This window comes from Diadema antillarum, unplaced genomic scaffold (assembly GCF_040938485.1).
Source record: "Diadema antillarum isolate AM-2024a unplaced genomic scaffold, OU_Dant_1.0 seq00001140_RagTag, whole genome shotgun sequence".
NCBI classification, from domain to species: Eukaryota; Metazoa; Echinodermata; class Echinoidea; order Diadematoida; family Diadematidae; genus Diadema; species Diadema antillarum.
In genome coordinates, this window is record NW_027271952.1 from 369,017 (window position 1) to 387,191 (window position 18,175).

At 38.8% G+C, this 18,175-nt stretch overlaps 1 protein-coding gene across 1 annotated transcript in view; it reads right to left on the bottom strand.

Annotated features, from left to right (window-relative positions):
- The window catches only part of LOC139744152 (prospero homeobox protein 1-like), a 39,403-nt gene that overhangs the window by 11,570 nt on the left and 9,658 nt on the right, over nt 1-18,175 (bottom strand). Inside the window, exons 3-4 of the mRNA XM_071654606.1 lie at nt 12,228-12,444; nt 2,838-3,143 (exon numbers count right to left, since the gene is read on the bottom strand). Of these exons, the coding sequence (XP_071510707.1) occupies nt 2,838-3,143; nt 12,228-12,444 (523 nt within the window). The remainder of the gene's footprint in view (nt 1-2,837; nt 3,144-12,227; nt 12,445-18,175) is intronic.

The window sequence follows — 18,175 nt, forward strand, 5'->3', positions numbered from 1 at the left end:
GTATTCAAAGTTGACAGTAAGGTCAATTCAACTCTGTGCTCCCTTTGAAATTAGACATTTAAATCCGTATCTTGTGACTGCCTGCCAGTTGTATAGGCAGCCAGGTCATTGTCATGGCTGGGTCTTGTCACAGGTACATCAACAACAAACAACTCCACACACATTCATGACTGACTAAAAACCAAATTTCCTTGGAAGGAAGCATACCTCGAATGCCCCCGAAACCTGCAACTCTGGGAAATATACTCTGTATGCTTTACGTAGTGATATTAACTATTCAGTCTTGATAGTCAGTTCATTAGTACAGGCGTTTCATGTAAACTACACTATTTTCACCTGCGGATGAAGTCATGTACAGGGGTATCTCTAGTAATAAATGTATAAACTGACTGGTATGGCAGTGAGTCTTGACGACAGTTAGAGAATGAAAGCAAAAGAAGAGCAAATACTTGACCTATTTTTACAAGAAGAAATAAGATCCTACAAAAACATGCACACGAGATATACACATTAAATACCACAATTCATGTGTGACATAGATTTGACAAAATGAGTTACTAATGTTCAAGACAAGAAAAAAACCAAAAAAAAAAACCCCCACTAAACATAAATATACTTTATGTGCATCTTGCTAGATATAGATAATAAAGCATGTAAGAATCTTTTTCTCTTCACTATCAAGGATTAAATACAGAAGTGCCAACAGGCACTAGGATTTTAGTCAGATTGAAAGACGTGTAGGATCTTTATCATTAGACCATTGCTATCTTTCATGGCAAACACAAACATATTTCTCTAATTCTCATTAAAAAAAAACAAACTTACCAAAAACCTCCACTGCTCTCCAAATCGTCTCCCTCACAATGCCAAAGCATTCAAAAAATTTTCGTAGCCTATCAAGCATGACCATGGTCAATTCAATGCAAATATGTGGTTTACGCCTAGAAGGCCGAGTGAAAAACACCCCAAAATGGTTTTAGCCATTTCCATTACTAACAACTTCCTGCTAGCAGTGTTATGTGGCATCATCACTTGAATAAACCATTACCGTTCTCCTTCATCTCTTGTAAACAGTGTGGCAGAAAAACAAGACACTTCTTTCAGGTTTGACTATACCTCGAATAAATACGGACTGGAAAAGATTCATCCTCAATGAATGTTTACATCTATCTGTGATTGGTAATGACATTGAGTCTCAAAGGGTTAAACATCCCTACTATCTTTTTGTCTGAATATTTCTCTTCCCCCCCCCCACCTCCTCAAATCTGATAACCCTTAGCTAAACAAATTAGATGACAACAGATCCGTGATCTCATACTGTGCATACATCAAGAATATTTACCGTCTAAATGTTCACTTTATTCTCCAGCACCAACTGAAATTTAGCACTAATTACTGGATACATAATATTGTTAATGGATCAGTCATAGCAGCTTAGTTGAGATCCATATCGCTGAACTGCTCTATATGCTTATTGATAGCTTAAATTTTTACAAATACATACATATGAATCGGCACATACACTGTTTATTTTGCTTATATCTCTGTTTTTATTCCTAGTCCTATTCAACTTTCACATCTAGATGTCAATGTCTCTATGCTGCATTTTATATCTACATCAATAGCTACACCTATGTCTATGTCTCAACATATCAAGCCACAAAATATGTGAAGCGAGTCTTGCCTTGCAAACAAGTAGTTGAGCTTTTGTGTAGTATCGCAGGCAGACATCTAGAAATCATGTACAAGCTTTAATTCATGATATTATCAACAAAATCAGATTATGAAGACTGGAGATACCTCGCAAACTGTGTTTTATCAAATATTAAATACACACGCATATGGGAGGTGAGTTTGCCAAGTAACTTATTGGTAACTTGGCAAAAGTGAGAGAGTTCCATTCATTAAAATAAATTTCATTACAAGTTGTTGCATAAAGCTACTGTGTGTCACATGTACTTACGTAAACAGGCACTTGTGCCAACAAGCAAAAGCAGTGAAAAAAACAACAATCAAATAAGCACAGCACAGAAACAATGTGAAGACCACATTTTGCATGCCCCCAAGTATTTCTGTTCTATCTGAAACATTGTTTTCTTTCAGATCCTACAACAGGTTCTACAAACGTTATTTTAACTCTGTCTGGTTAATACAGACTGTGATAAGTGGAACTGAACATGTGACAGAAACTCAAACCATGCATAATATGAAATAGCCTTCTTTTAAGCCTGCATGCCAAATAATGCTCTGCTGTCTTTTATCATGCAATATTCATCTTTATTATACTTTCTTGACATATCCCCACTCAAAAGTTTGTTATCTCCATTGCAGAAAGCTGGCCTTTATTCTTAGTGTGGCAACAGCAGTTTTTGGTTTTTTTAGGGGGAAAATGACTCAGGTCATCATCCCTGGTTGATTACGCAAATTTCAATCAAACAGGCACATGAAATTGAAGCAAAATTACAAACACGCCCCAAACTATCTTTGCTACAGAATGATGGTACAGACAAGGAAACAGGAAATAGATTGACCACTTTTCAGATGCATTAATTTGTTGGTCAAAATTTGGTCAGACAATGATATTCCTTTCTATGCTTGTTTTAAAATGTGTCATTATCAAAATGTTGGCCAGTCTTGTCTTGACACACGCAAACTATAATTTTGCAGTATATCTCCGTTTTCCCAAAAAATCCATACAATAATTACCGGTAATGCAACGATGAATACATTTTACTCAGAAATAATTTCAGGCAGTTAGTTTGTTTGCTTTTTATTCTCCCGATGCATATGCATTATTAAACGTGCAAAGGACATTAACAAATTGGAGGTGCACTTACTGTGAACTCGTTGCTCTTGTTGTAGTGGAGGTTGAGGGCACGGTAGAGCTCGGAGTCCCTTGAGACTTTCAGGTCCTCCACCTCCTCCACGTTGTCGCTGGCCGCCTGCCGGGCGAACTTCTCCATCTGGATGTAGTAGAACTCGCGGAAGTTGCTGAACCACTTGATGATCTGCGATGTGTTGTGCCTGTTGAATTTGACGTCGGGAAAGTGCTGCCGGAGCAAGGCAGAGCTTGGGTAGCGTGTGAAGAAGAACATGAGCTTGGCCTTCCGCAGGTGGGTTGGTGTCAGAGTGGATGTTATCGAGTGCAGGAGATGATGGGTTAAGGGAAATTAAATGTGTCCTTTTCTTGCCTTTAAAGATGGATTGATGATACTTAAAGCCAAGACTGCATTGTTCGGTACATTACAAACCATTTGTGGTTTGATAAACTGGTGAAACTTTAAGTGGCTTGGCCACCAGGGATCTATCTTCTTTGCAGACCACTTAGAATGTGGTATACTAATCTGGGCTCTCAACAAAGTTAGAGAACACATTGAAGGAAGGGAATCCTTAAAAACCACATCCGGAGACACAGATCTAAGAAGCATTACTTAATAGCAACATGTAATGTAATGGTTCTACAATTAATTCCTCTTTTAAACAGGGTTTTTCTTCTGCCCTTCTTGGTTAACAAAACAAGGGGGTGGGTTAGGAAGGGTAAATAAGGACTTTATTTAAAGTGGAGGCTAACTTCTTACTTATATATCAACACTGATTTTGACAGTTTTCAAACTTTCCATATTCATGAAGTCAAATTTCATGTCATCCTCTTTTATCTTGCTGTTGAGTACAATTTCTTGATATGGACAGCATATCAAAATCAGAGCATTTTTTTCCCCCGATCATCATCACAAATATACCACTACTACCATAGTATCATAGAACCACTGTGATAATGCAAAGAACACAGTGAGCAAAGACTATGGCGTGAGCTGGAAGATCAAGCTTGCAAAGTAATATCAGCATTAACAAAATGCAGTTTATCATGACTCATAATTGCAATAAAATGATGGGAAAAAATGGAACATTTTTTCCCCTGGAGTTATGATCTTGTCATACCCTAGAGTATACCAGGAATGCATAAATTTCCTTAATTTTTACCATGCTACGCCCCATGAAGCAGGTCTGGTAAATCTAACCAGTAATCAACAACCTGAACTTGGATTTTGGCTCTGGTAGATGGAGGGGAACGATGAAATAAGCTTGGTCTTCAGTGAAAATTCTTGTTTTTCACATGATAACAAAAGAGGGAGAGGAAAAAAAAAAACCCTTCGTACAATCTAATAAAAGATTGATATCGTAATAGAAGATGAAACCCTTGAAATGGGCCTCTCAACTGAGTTTGGCTACTGTCCTTAAATACTTGGAATAAAGAGTGCATACCTCAACCATGCCAGAAGACAGCCAGGCAGAAACTATTTTGCTTTCAAAGGACATGGAAGACAGATAGTATAATAAAGGTGCTCCTTTCATGAGAATTTCTGTGGCATGAAATCCAAGGCCATTTTTATCCTTGATCTTCTAGAACGTGGCGTGTTTATGCCACTGTCTTGCACTGCTGAGCAGCCTACAGGGCAGACACACAAAAGATTGTTTTGTGCCCATGTTAAGATTCCGGTGGCAGGCCACAGAGTGAGTTTAACCCGCGACACGAAATGATCTTGTACTTCTTGGTGCATGACACCACACTTGACTTCTCCGCAAACTGAGTTACGGGGGAACACAAGAGGGTACAGGTAAGAATGACTAATTTTTTAATGGTATACATGAAGACATTACATGTTACATCTGATAAAAGCTGGTTCTGTGACAACAATATTGGTTCAAAGTCCAAATACAGTCATACATCTCTAGATGATGTGATTTTCACAAAAACATTTTCATATTCATCTTTGTTTCAACAAGTTTATAAATGCCTTTGCCATCTATAAATAGGACTTTCATCATATATGTACCAATATACAGAAAGATATGAAATCAAAAACATTAGGTCTTGTGATAATGCCATTTACTCACTGCCAAGGCATTTGTAAAACAGTACACGTTGTTGTTTGTCTACTTTTTTTTTCGCATGTGTACACACATTATGCTAATCATTTCAATGAAACGAAGTCAAAGTTTCAATTGTAAAACACCCTCTGGTGGCTGTACATGCTTGAACAAATGCACCGAGGAACTAGAGATAAAGATTTGAAAAACAACTTTCAGAGACATACAGAGAAAATGAGGGCATAAGGAAACAAGCTGGGAATACTGGAAAAAAAAAAACACCCACAAAATGACTGAACAAAGATTCAACTCAAAGCGTGGCCATTACCAAATTTTGCCACGGATACACATGAAAAAAAAAAAAAAGAAAGAAAGAGGAGAAAAGAAAGGGAATTAGCACTGCCAAAGCTGACATTTCAGAATTGCAGAAAAAGCCAATTACACCCTTTGTGTGAAAATTAAGGATAAGAAATATGGCAAGGCGAGCACAGAAATTGAAGCCACAGAGCAGAAATTTCTCTCACTCTCTTCTTTTTTATGAGTGATACCTCTTTCTCTCTCTACCTCTCTATGTTGGAAAAAAAAAGGGGAAAAAACCCTAAAATCAATTAAACTAATCATGCGAGTCACGCCCGAGTTGGTCCACACCCTACAATTTGTATCTGTTAATGGAGGGAAGCGGTACGACAGCGATTTTGCCAAACAAGAGTCCGGAGAGACGGACTCGCAAACGCGGACTCCGGAGGAAGCACCATCAACCATCCCTGACTGGCAACATCTCCCATCTTACGGCTTTCACATCTACCCACAAACAATACAAGATGATTAGCTATCCAGTATGGACCCAATGTATTTTCTCTCAATAGTCTTTTTTTTTTCCTCCCTCCCTCTGCTAGTTGTCAGGGAGGCGAAGAATGAGTGATATGAGAGAGAGAGACAAGGCCTGGTGGTGAGGTTTGAATGGGGCGAGAGAAAAGACCTGGGTAACCATGTAGAACCAGCTACTGCTATATACTGGCCATGCTATCTACCAAAACACACAGGCACAAAAGCCAACTTGGTTCTGTTCTCAAGCTGCAGATTGGCAGTGAGAAACAGTGGGAAAGAGATAGAAGATAGAGAAATTGAGAGAGAGGGGCAGAACGAGGGAGGGAGAGAGAAAGGGTATGTGCGCATGTGTGTGTGAGTAAAAGAGAGAAGGGGTTAAAAGGGGAGGAGGTGGTAGTAGAGAAGGAAGAGAGGGGGAGAGGGGGAGAGGGGGAGTAGAGGGGGAGAGAGGGGGCACAAGGGCAACAAAAAGAACTGAGTCTGTTACGGATGAGGCGGCATCTCAAAAGGCACCCTGACAGAAAAGTGCAAGAACCTGGGCTGATACCGGCCAAGTGCAGAATGGAGCTAGGGAGGGGGGGGGGGGGAGGCGAGGGGTCATGCTCTTCAATGGGCATCATGCATCTGACTGGAAGGAGGATGAGGGGGGGGGGGGGGACGGACGAGGAGGAAAACACACTGGCAAGTCACAACTCAACATCTGAATTTACCTCTAGGAGCAGGGACCAAGCAGGGATGAAACTTGGAGCAAAGGCAATGAATTGTTCTGTTAGAGGAAGAAATAATGGCTGTGAGGACAAACTGGCTGGATCGATCCGATGCCCCGATAGAGATAAAGGACTTTTCAACCGTGAAGACGAACAAACAAAACTGATGATTTGCAAAAGAAAAAAAAAGCATCAACAACCTCTCCGTGGGAAGTCAAACCAATAATGTCCGCCAAAGAAAACGCTCATTGTGGGGAGGAAGAAATCAGCTAAGTAACTGGGAAAGATGAATATAATAGCCAGATCAAAAATATGTCCTTGTTGCCACCAAAACAAATCAATTTTGTGGCCATTGATTCTAACCTCCAAGAATACAGTCAGTCATAGGTCCTCAGCTTGTTCTCATGCACTGTGAAGGGAAGAGAAGTAGTCTTTGTCTGTAAGGGTTGCATAGCAAAAAGACCAAATAGAAGGAAGAAATCCTTCTATGCTACTCATTTTCCCTGCAATTACAGAAATCATGTTCACACAAAAACATTGGATCCATTTGGTTGTTGTTGTTTTTTTTCCCCCTACGAGAAATCAACTGCATTCAATTTGCCATTCCTCTCTTTTTCTTTAATATTGCCTGGAAGGACTGCTTTAAATAAAATAATTATGGCTATGATTACTAATACAACATAATCTGTAGTACACATAGTAGTGGATGTTGGTATGTGTCTCAAATACACTTAACCGATGCTATAGAACTACCATCAGTCTTGGAATTATTTCTAGCAAAAATGAGAGGGTGCCTAGAAAATACAAGATGGTCTGCAACTTGGCCTCCTTAAAGAGCCAGTTATGACTCTACAGATAACACACCAGGATATCCCGACAGCGATGCTTAGAGAAGCAAACGGAAATGCCCACTTTCTTCACGAGGAAATAACGGGATAAATTTTCCAAGAATTCTCAGGTTGTTGCATTACTTCATTACTTTCCCTTCATTATCGAAAAACCTTACCAGAGAATAGATCTGGCTCTTGGATGGAACATGAGGCACAATGGCTTCACAAGAGGCAAGCACTTTCTCAAGGACTCCTGGGGCATTCTGTAACTTGATCCTACAAGAGTTCATCGTTAGATCAAGTGCAAATGGTGACTCTAAGTTGTAATCTACTATAAATACGCTACACTCATGCAAGCCAAGAGATGTGTTGATATTCTGCCATTGAAGTAATCCACAGATGACATTGGATCAATCTCTAATTTTGTCAACACCTTTTGTATGTCAGTCATACCTAACTTTTCAACAGATTACTATCAAGTTTGGTGAACAAGAAAGTCATTAGTAAATGGTAAGAATCATTTTCATAGCCACCCATAGTTATATAGTAAGATTAGCATTTTTTCCTTGAAAGAAATAGAAATAAAAACTGGCAGCAAAACAGCATTACAGCCCATGAAGTGGGAAAAAATGTACACAGGATCATCACTCACTGCCCAAACATTTGTTGTTGTGTTTGTTTGTTTTATTTTTGATTGTTATTGTTATTGTTGTTGCTGTTGTTGTTTTTTTTTTTTTGGGGGGGGAAGGCACAGGTAATTCATATTTGTGTACACTATGCCCTTGAGAAATTAACTCTGTGATATGGTATGTGTACAATTTGTGGTTCAAATGCACAATGAAGCATGGTGAGTGGCTGCATAAAAAAGAAAGAAGAGGAAGCTGAATTACTTATCATTTCCAGAGTGAGTGCAATCACATGGGGTTCCAGTTACAATATCAATTTCACTCATTCTACATTGGGTGAATATATTCTTGATCCAAAGGCCAAACAAAATATAAACAATCTGATAAAGTTATGGAATACTACCCATGCATTGTCAAACTTTTGCAACACTCGTGATTTCAACTGAAAATCCACAGCATGCTGCTGCAACAAACAAACACGCATAATGAGACTACCACCACAAAACTGAAAATCAAAAACAAATAATGTGAAGCTTGTGTGGTATCAAACATCTGAAATGTGTATCTAAAGTTGCAGAATACCTAATCTCTGCAGGATAACCAGTTTGGTATGTCACACACGCAGCTGTTCATGGTTCATATCACACAAAGAATTTGGAACACACAAAAAAACATATACACCAACCCATAAAGGACTCCATGGATATGAACAATAATTGAGAAATACAATAACCTGACTCCACATCAGATAGCCAGCACAGCCTCCGCAGCGGCCATGCTCTGCCAACGGAGGAGGGAAAAAAAAAAGGTCTTTCAAGAAATCTCGACATGTACATTAGATTTGGAGTCTTGAGTCAAGGAAGTCATGTTGAAGTACCCACAAAGTACATTGCCCTCCTCGCTGCATCTTATCAGCCAAGATTTATGAATCAATTTGAACTTAGTCAATCCCCTCAGCTTTATCACTAAGAGTTCAATGAGCAACAAATACTCTACGCAACTGGGAAGAGGGGGGGGGGGTTAGTGGATGGAAGGGACACACAGAAAACATGGGAGAGAAACACAAATAAGGACAAATAAACACACACACACTCACACACACATACACACACACATATACAAACATGGCCATCTTGACGTAACGAAAACTGCCTCTCAATACCATCAGATATGATTGGGGGATGAAATTGAAAAAGCAGAGAAAGGCAAATTTTTTGGTTGTTGTTACAGAGATATTGTAGACGAAGGAACATACAAAAAATTACATGCAAATGCATGAACTGCAAAGAAAGTCAACAATTATTTAGAAAATTATGTATGCTAGAAATGTTTAATTTGACAGCAGATTTCTAAAAAAAAAATATGTATTTGAGTTATTTCCCTCGTACATTGTGTGTTTATATCTTGGTCATGCCATTCCATTTTGCCAATATTCTCTTGGTCACAATAAACCAACTTCTTCCCACATGATTCAGCACTAAATGCTGTAATCACCCCCAAACAACTGCAGTTGCCAATCTTTTGTGCTCATCCCACTCAAGAAAACTTACTTAAGAAATCTCAAATGACTAAGTACATTGAACTTGCCACTCATTATGTGTGTGTACTGGAATATAACCAAAACATTCCTTCTCAAAGACCCGATTACTAGGAACCAAAATACCACAGACCCGGAAACTGCGGCACCAGGAGTTGTGTCAGAAATTAAAAAAATCACCACATATCATCCCAGCTGCTGCACCGAACTCATTAGGAAACCCCTGTGTCAAAAGTGAAAATAGAACACGTCACCGATAGCATCGATTATTAGCAGGAAAAACATCTCGGCATATTGGAAAGCTTTTCTTTCTCTCGCAAATCCCGAAGTATTGACGCCAAGACGAGTCACATGATATGGTTGTTTGGTTTCCGAGTGCTTGCTTCTTGGAGTCTTGAAGGAAAGTTTGACTGGCTTTGCTGGCACGCAACTTCCTGAATTAATGGCAATACCAGCAACAGGCTCCGCGGCCAGTTTCCTTCACGTGCACAACTCAAGATCTCCGTCTACGGCTATTTGTGTTGGTTACAGTATCACCAACCCAAGCATGAGCGGGAGCCGTGGGAAAGGAAGACGCCTCTATGAAAATAAGAAATTGACCGCGCATGTGATCAAGACCAAGATAAAGCACGAGCGAGTGAAAGAGAAAGAGGGAGAGAGAGAGAGGGAAAAGAATAAAAAAGGTGCAAGGTTAAAAGGAGTTATGAGAGAGAAACAACCATTGTTAGGATGAAGAGCAGACTGTATTGACATAGATGGAAGTATTTCTCTTGCCTTCCATGGGATGTTAATCCCAGTTTGGGGGCGGCCTCAAATCATTGTTGTGACCCAAAATTAATCACTCACAGCTGAAAAACCAGAGTGATGATTTTTTTTCTTCCGCATTTGGGTCTCAGCAGTTCTAAATGGGATCTCCAAGACTGCTTCTTGTTCTCTGCCAGTTTAGTAAGCACAGCACTTCCAGGTTATTGTGCAAAAACATCACACTTATTGAGAAATAATTAATGATGTAGAAAATGACAAAGTAAACCATGAATGCCATTGATGCATTTTGGCTTAACAAAAAAAAAAAAATAAGGTAAATGACTTCCTGAAGTCCTCAGAAAAAGGAGTCATCTGGTTCTTTTTTTTTTACATTCCAAAATTCTCTTGTGAGCATGCCCTCTTTCTAGGCCACTTCTCAATGAGTGCTAGGAACATTTGAGTTTGTGAAGTTGGGCTTTTTTTCAGTCATGCTGCAATGAAAACTCACTATAATAACGTTACTATAATTGGTATAACTTGTGGATATTTTTCTCTCTTTTAAAAAAAAACCCCCATACTGCACATGCGCAACAGACTTTGCCCTTCGCTTGTAGTTGTAACTATATGACACTAAAAGCACAACATACCTTGGCCGGCAGGAAACTCACTATTCACATTTTGTGCGCATGAGGTGGGTGGGAGTCACTTGACAACAATCACAAGTTCTCCAAAGTGATGAGAATTTACGCCGCAAAGTGATGAAATTTCTAATGCAACATTTCTCTGGCCATATTGCCAGCTGGGTCAGTTTTTTGGCACACTTGCCTCACATAGCAACTTTTACCATCAATGCGCGATTTTGCACATTCATAAATGTTCCCTGATGGTAAGAATACGCTAAGATTGTCATCTCCTGTGTGAGAAAAAGCACTTTGACATGCAAAGACTCTCCTGGAGAGATGGTGAGAAATAACATCCTCTAAATTTTTTTCTCAACCTCTCACTGACAGCGGCTGAGGTAAAGTCCAACAGGCCAGAGAAAACCATGTCCACTGACTTAATGCAGCCAATCTATACATCACATAAATGTATAAACATTCATGGTCAACTATCCACTTACTATCATCTCAATCTCATCCTTCAAACTGCTATTGACATGCGGAAACAGGCTCCGAGGACATTCCCAACTTGTTTGCAAGACAGTCAACGCCTTCCACAAGTTCCTTGTGAATATAATGATCGACTCTCCTGTACTTGGACTTAAAAGCTCACCAAACCTTTGTGTTTTATCATTCACATTAACTCCTTATCCACTTCTTTAAATAGCTGATTGCTCCTCAACCTTATTCAATTTCTGTCAAAAAAATTATCTTGATCTACAGTCACACTCAATCTTTGCTATTCCAGTAACAAGGCAAATTCTTTCAAAACTGATCTGAAGAAAATCTTTTCAGTTATATACAAAAATCTATTTTAGCCTTATGGCCAAAGCCAAAGTTTTATACATTTTCACAATGAAATTGTGAAACCTTGCTGACTCATTAATAGTTGCAAAAGAACCAGAATTTTACTTTCATACCACGTTATCAGTTTGTTGTTGTTGTTTTTTCCTTCTCCATTTTTTTTTTTTTTTTGCATGAGAGCGACTCAGTATTGGGATTTGTCTGGGTGTTCATTTCAAAGGGGTAGTTAGGTTTCTATTCTTAGTTAGTTTGTGTAATTAAGCTTTGCAATTCAGCTTTTTTATGTAATAGTATCAATTGTGTCATTTCTATTATTATGTTGGAGGGGAATGCAACCTACAAGAATTGTTTCTTCATCATTTCTCCCTATTTCCAGCATTTTCTCTTCAGTTTTGTTTACCCTCCTTATTAAATGCAAACTTACTGGTATACATTTCATTTCTTGTACATTCTAATCTTAATATTTTTATGTACTTATTTTCTGTGAAAGCTCCTATTTGCAAGTTTCTGTTTGAGATGGAAATATAAATGAATGAACAAGGGCAGGAAAAAAAAAATATATATACATATATATGTATACATAATTAAGTGAAGAAAAATAATGGAAATCATGAAAAGGATATTGTTCCATTGACTGGGGAGTAATCTGAGAGGTCTGCTGAGCTGGGTCTCTCGTGAAGGTGGTGCGGTGAGGTATCCCGGCCCTCATGCTTAACCATGGAGTAGCCGGGGCTCTCCCCCGAGATGTGGGAGAGATTCCCGGGCGAGGACCGGTGGTCGCTCAGGTAGTGCAGGGGAGACAAGTGAGTGCTGGAGATGAGGGGACTGTTCTGGTACCCTCTGGAAGGGGGAAGAGATGAAACAGAACATAAAAATGATCACTGATTGTTTCTAATGATACCACCTGTACACATTAGTAGGGAGATGCTGTACATGTAGATGTGCTTGGATTTGGTACTGTATATTACTTTTCCTGCGATGGCATTACAAACATTCAGTGGAATATGACCGAGTATGTTTGACATTCAGACTTCAAACATTCCACAACTGGGTTGGCACTTGGTGCTAAATTTTCAACAGCAAGCTATATACACAACATGACAGCTTCAATCCCAAATGAATGAATGAATGAATAATCAAATGAATAAATGAAGCTATATAAAGATAGATAGATAGATAGATAGATAGAAAGATAGATAGATAAATAGATAAATCATAAATAGATAAATAAACAAACAGATAGACAGATAGATAGATAAATAAATAGATAAATAAATAAATGAATAAATAAATAGATAAATGTTGAAATAATCATATTATATATGAATACATACACATATACGTGAGTTTAAAAAATATCGAATTATTCTATGATCCACATGGTAACATAACTTTGGAGATATCTACATCTCTGAGGAGAAAAATCATATCCTGGCAGAATAAAGGCTGCACACACGGAGAAATGCTTGCCATTGTCAGCAGTTTGATAGTATGAACAGAACAAATTATGTAGTTTCACACAAGATGATTGTAAAACTGCTGAAAGGAAGAAAATCAATATCAGAGTTTGTGTATTAGGTCCATGAATCTTTCTTCCTCATATGAAACTGAAACCAAAGTTGTGACCAAATACTGACTTTTACAAAAGCTTGGTAGCACTCTAAACTAAGTGTGCAAATAGATCTCTCTCTTGAAGATTACCAACTCTGCTGGATACAAGCCCAGGAAATGGTGTAATTTTAATTCCATAGTTTTGAAATAAATTGCTTATGCCACATGCTTTGAGGGTAGTTTTACTCCGACATATTTTGCTGAAATTTGAAACGCACTTTGCAAAACTTCAATAGTGTCTGTTACATACATTCTTGCACTCCAGAAATGTATATTTCTGTGTTAGATCAACTGATGTCTCACAAATAATCCTCACACACATCATATACCTAAATCACAGAATCAAAACCCTTAATCAAGCTACAGTGCTTGGTCATTGCTGACCTGTCTGTGTTTGGTTTGGACTCTCTGGAAGAATGTTTAAAAAGCAGCAAAGAAAATCTTTAAAAACAGGCTACAGAAAATAATAGGCACATCAATCTAGAAATTCATATTCTTTTAAACCCACAACAACAACATATTTATGATTGATCAAATAAATTGAAATTGGAGATGAAATGTCATGCATTTTCAAGAGGGATGCAAATAAATGCATCAACAATAGAAGACATGGTGGATTGATAGCTCATACACACACACACACACACACACACACACACACACACACACACACACACACACACACACACATAATGTAATTGGTTTTCAAAGTGTGTGTGTGCATGTGTGTGTGCATGTGTGTAAGGAATGCTATCCAAATCTGTCCTTACATCACCACCGCAGTGAATATGGTATATAACTCTTTATATCCACACATGCACTCGTCAAAGGTGACCCAAAATTCTGATCGAAGTTACAGCGAAATGAGAATGCAAAATGGATGGTACGGCATATATGTAGCAACTCTTTTAAGTAATATAACTGATTGACAATATTGAAATATTCATATCACGCTGGCAGATGATCTTAAACCATTAAAAAGAGGAAGTAAGGAACATCACTCATAAACTGCAAATACAGGTGAGCCTATTCCTGAAGATGGGCAATAAAAGTGTTTGATGACTAGTTTCTGAATGAGTGATCTTCCTTCAAACAATGTAGGCTGCAGATGGAACCTCACAGATAGATACACATGTCCGAACTCTCTCTTTTTTGTCCTTTCTTTTGCTCGTTGCGTCTCTGCCTCTTTCTTTCTTGTAACCCCATCAAATCCATCAAAACAAAAACGGAAGAAAGGAAAGTGAAAGGAGAGAGGGGAGAGGAAAAAAAAAACTGCTGTAGGTCCCTATGCACGCAGATTTCCTGCGAAGATGTTTTTGCAATGTCAGTATGAAAAGCCCCTACGGCCGATTCTTTGCACGCCATCTTGCAATATCCTGTGGTGTGACAAGCAGCCATTGTGTATCTTGAGAAATGCACTCCATACAACAGGTGGAAGACTTCATGGCCGTAGAAGAGATGAACGCTTTTTTTTTTAATGGGGGTGGGGGGGGGGGGGGTAACCTCTCACACGACTCTGAAAGGTGCAAAGAAAGAAGGCAGGCAGCTCATCTTGGGGTGATTCATATTGGAAGACAAGAGGCCATTATTCATGAAGGACCCCCAACAATGCATTCAGATGTACACATATTAGAAACATCCTCCTGATCTTTCTATGACTCTATGAGAGCAATGAAGGGAAACACACACACACACCCACGCATACAAACACATAAATGTTCCAACTCATACATGGTGACTATAACATCACTATTCCATACTCAAAGACGAAGCAACGGTGTTGTAATTGAAAGTAACTAGTCTTTGAAAGACTCCTTAATTATCGTATCACATCATCTCAAAAGGTGTTTGGCATCAGGTTATATCAAATTTCGCATTTTCTATTTTGTTTTCTTAGAGCATTTTTAATATCTGCTGTGTGTCTTGTGATGAAAGCAATTTATATGAGATGTCACACATTTGCTATCATTCAGTATACCATATTCATGCATGGTAGAATTGATTCTCTCCTGGCTCAAGAACGTGTATAACATGATACACACAGACTAATACTTTAAGGCAGCATAAAGTGGCTCAGCAAGATCATGAAGTTTACTAGGAGTTGGCAAATTTGATTCTCTGCTTGTGAAAAAAAAAAATGGGGGTTAACACTTTCAAGGTGTGTGCATGAGGCAGCAAGGCCTGCAAGAGTAGGGCAAATCAAGCTAAGCCAAGGAATGACTCTTACCTGCTCCTTCTGACTCATTTTTTTTTTAATCTTTTATTTTTTGGCAAAGGAAATCACCTTCTTGTGCCCATATAATGTGTCTGCCTACTGGATGGTCTTCACAAAATGACTCCAGCATTAATACTGATTAGGATATATACTTCCCCCCAGAGTCAGGGAGGGGGGGGGGGGGGGGGGGGGGGGGAGAAGCCAGATCCAAAATGTTTGTTAATGCTCATATAAATCTGCAAATGAAGCACAGCTTGAAGCTTGAAGCTTGAGAGAAACTCAGATCGCAAGGTTTGACCTAATCCTCGAGTAATCACAGAGAGAGTGGGAACATCTGATAAAAAGATGCATCCTTTTTTTTCCTTCTTGCTGTGAGCCATTGCCGAAAGAGCTGAAATTTGTTCTTGATCTCAACCCTGTTTTGCCTCCTGAAAACTGAAGAACTATTTTCTGATGTTGAAAAAATCAACAACAACCAACAACTCTAATCTCCAGCAGAGTAGCCAAGTCATGGTCTTGTGTAGTAAAATCTTGAACATGTTCTTGATGTATTTGATTTTTGATAATCAGGATACGATATGAGAGTAAGCTTTTTTTTTTTTAAAGATTAAACATCAGGAGATTACAGGCAATTCCTGTGATTAACGGTGCGGCATTAGCCAAGTCGGAATCATCTTCAATCAGAATTAGTTACATTTCCAGGTCGTCTGAGACATGAAGGTGAAGTGTTTAAGCAATAGCCAAGAAGCGAGCTGATAGAGAAAACACAAGAGTGAGCTGACGTGGAGAAAGAAGGAAACCTGGTCCGCGTGGAAGCAGATCAAAATGTCAACTCTGCGGGAATGCTTCCTAATGCACACAATCATCAATAAATCAGGGACTCATGGAACAGTTTGTAATTTTTAGATGACTTAATTGCCCAGTCATTCCGGGTAAGAAACCAAAATATCTGCTTCTTGAATTCAGGACTCGTTTGAAGAATGCACTTTTGGGGTCACAGAAAAACAGACGATAGTCTTTTATTAGTCCTATTCTCTTCCTCTCAACCCCCCCCCCCCCCCCACCACACTTGCAGAAGTAATTTAAGCCATTTTCTCTCTTTCTGTTTTTCCATGTCTGTATGTTTTCCTTCTTTTGATCAACAAGTGAAGTTTACTGACAATCACAATGAACTATTTCCTATGCTAATGAAAGGCTGCAAGGAGAATTCCTTTTGCGTCCACAAGATTGATGTAAATCCCACGGTAAGACCGTGATTCAATGATCCAGTGATTGACACTGTTGACTGTACGAGGTTTGATCCTGAAATAGCGCTTTGGCTGGTGAGAAAACATCAGCATGAAAAGAGGGGGGAAAAAAAGTGAGAGTTGGTGAAAGCTGAGCTGTCTGCATTACAAGGAGCTGATCCCGTGCAAAGTCTTGGCAAGATCCTTAAGGATTATGTGAAATCGTGACAATTCCAGGATGAAAACACAGTCTTCCTAACCACAAACTATATTTCCTTCTCCAGCTATTAAATGCTCTTTCTGACCTTTGCTTCACAGGATGTGGTGCACTTTAATGCTTGTCTTTTCTTTTGTTCATTCATTTGTTCTCAACTCCCACTAAATGACTGCTTTGGTTCTGAGTGGTGTCGACTTCATACCGGTCACAAAAAATCATTCTATAGATGGAGAGATTAGTAGCTCAGGCAAATGATTTATGGCGTCTGAAGATGAACCAACTTTTGGTGATTTCCACACATGCAGTGTTTCTCTTAGTCTTCAAAGGGAGCCATTATTGTTATCGATGCGCACCATTGGTGGTATTATACCTATCCATTACCCTGACTTCTAAGTATTAGATGAACTGCCCAAGAAAGAGGACATAAATCAGTTATCCACATCTTTGAGGTAAGAGCATACATCATTGATTGTGTCACTGCCTTATTTTTAAAATTCTTTTTATCAAAGTAAGTGGTTAGATTGCCTCATACAATTTGTCTTTCAAGGCACAAGTAAAGAAAATGCTGCTCAATTATTTTCATCTTCCTAGTTTTGTGACCACATTAAAAAAAAAAAAACTATTATGGAATGCTTGAAGATAAAGACAAGGTTATTAATGTCAAAAACTATACACATGACAGTAAGTTGGAGTTAAATTATTTGCCCCAAGCCCCATCCCCCCCCCCCCCCCCCCCAAACTAACAAACACACAAAAAGAGATAATAGATCACACTGATATTCTTGAAGAAAACAAAAGCAAACGCTATTTTGCCTATTAACACAACCACACACACAAGAATTCCACAGTGCTGCGCCTTATTGCTGTGTAATAAAATGACTTGAACTATTTTTTTGTAACTTCATGCTGTCATTTACTTCTCTTCCTCTCAGTGTTTTGTTAAGAGCGCTTTAAGGGGAAGTTGCCCAAAAGTTGCATACTCCTTGTCGACCTATTTATTTATTTCATTTATCTACCTACTTTTTTTCCTTTGGTCCAACATCTTAAGAACAACTGTGAATGGGTCCATGCTATTTGATACCCATGGATGATATATTATGTTATAGAATCAAGTTACTCCCCCGGCATTGCTTTTGTAAGACACAAGAATCAAGTTGATGAGCATGGAGGACTATCAGCACAACGTTAAACTCAATGCACTCCGAAGAAGGGTAATCTAATGCATGGTAAATGTTGACAAAAAGTCCACTCTGCATCTTGGCTATGCAGGAGACATGATTCTGCCGTTAGAAAATACACACA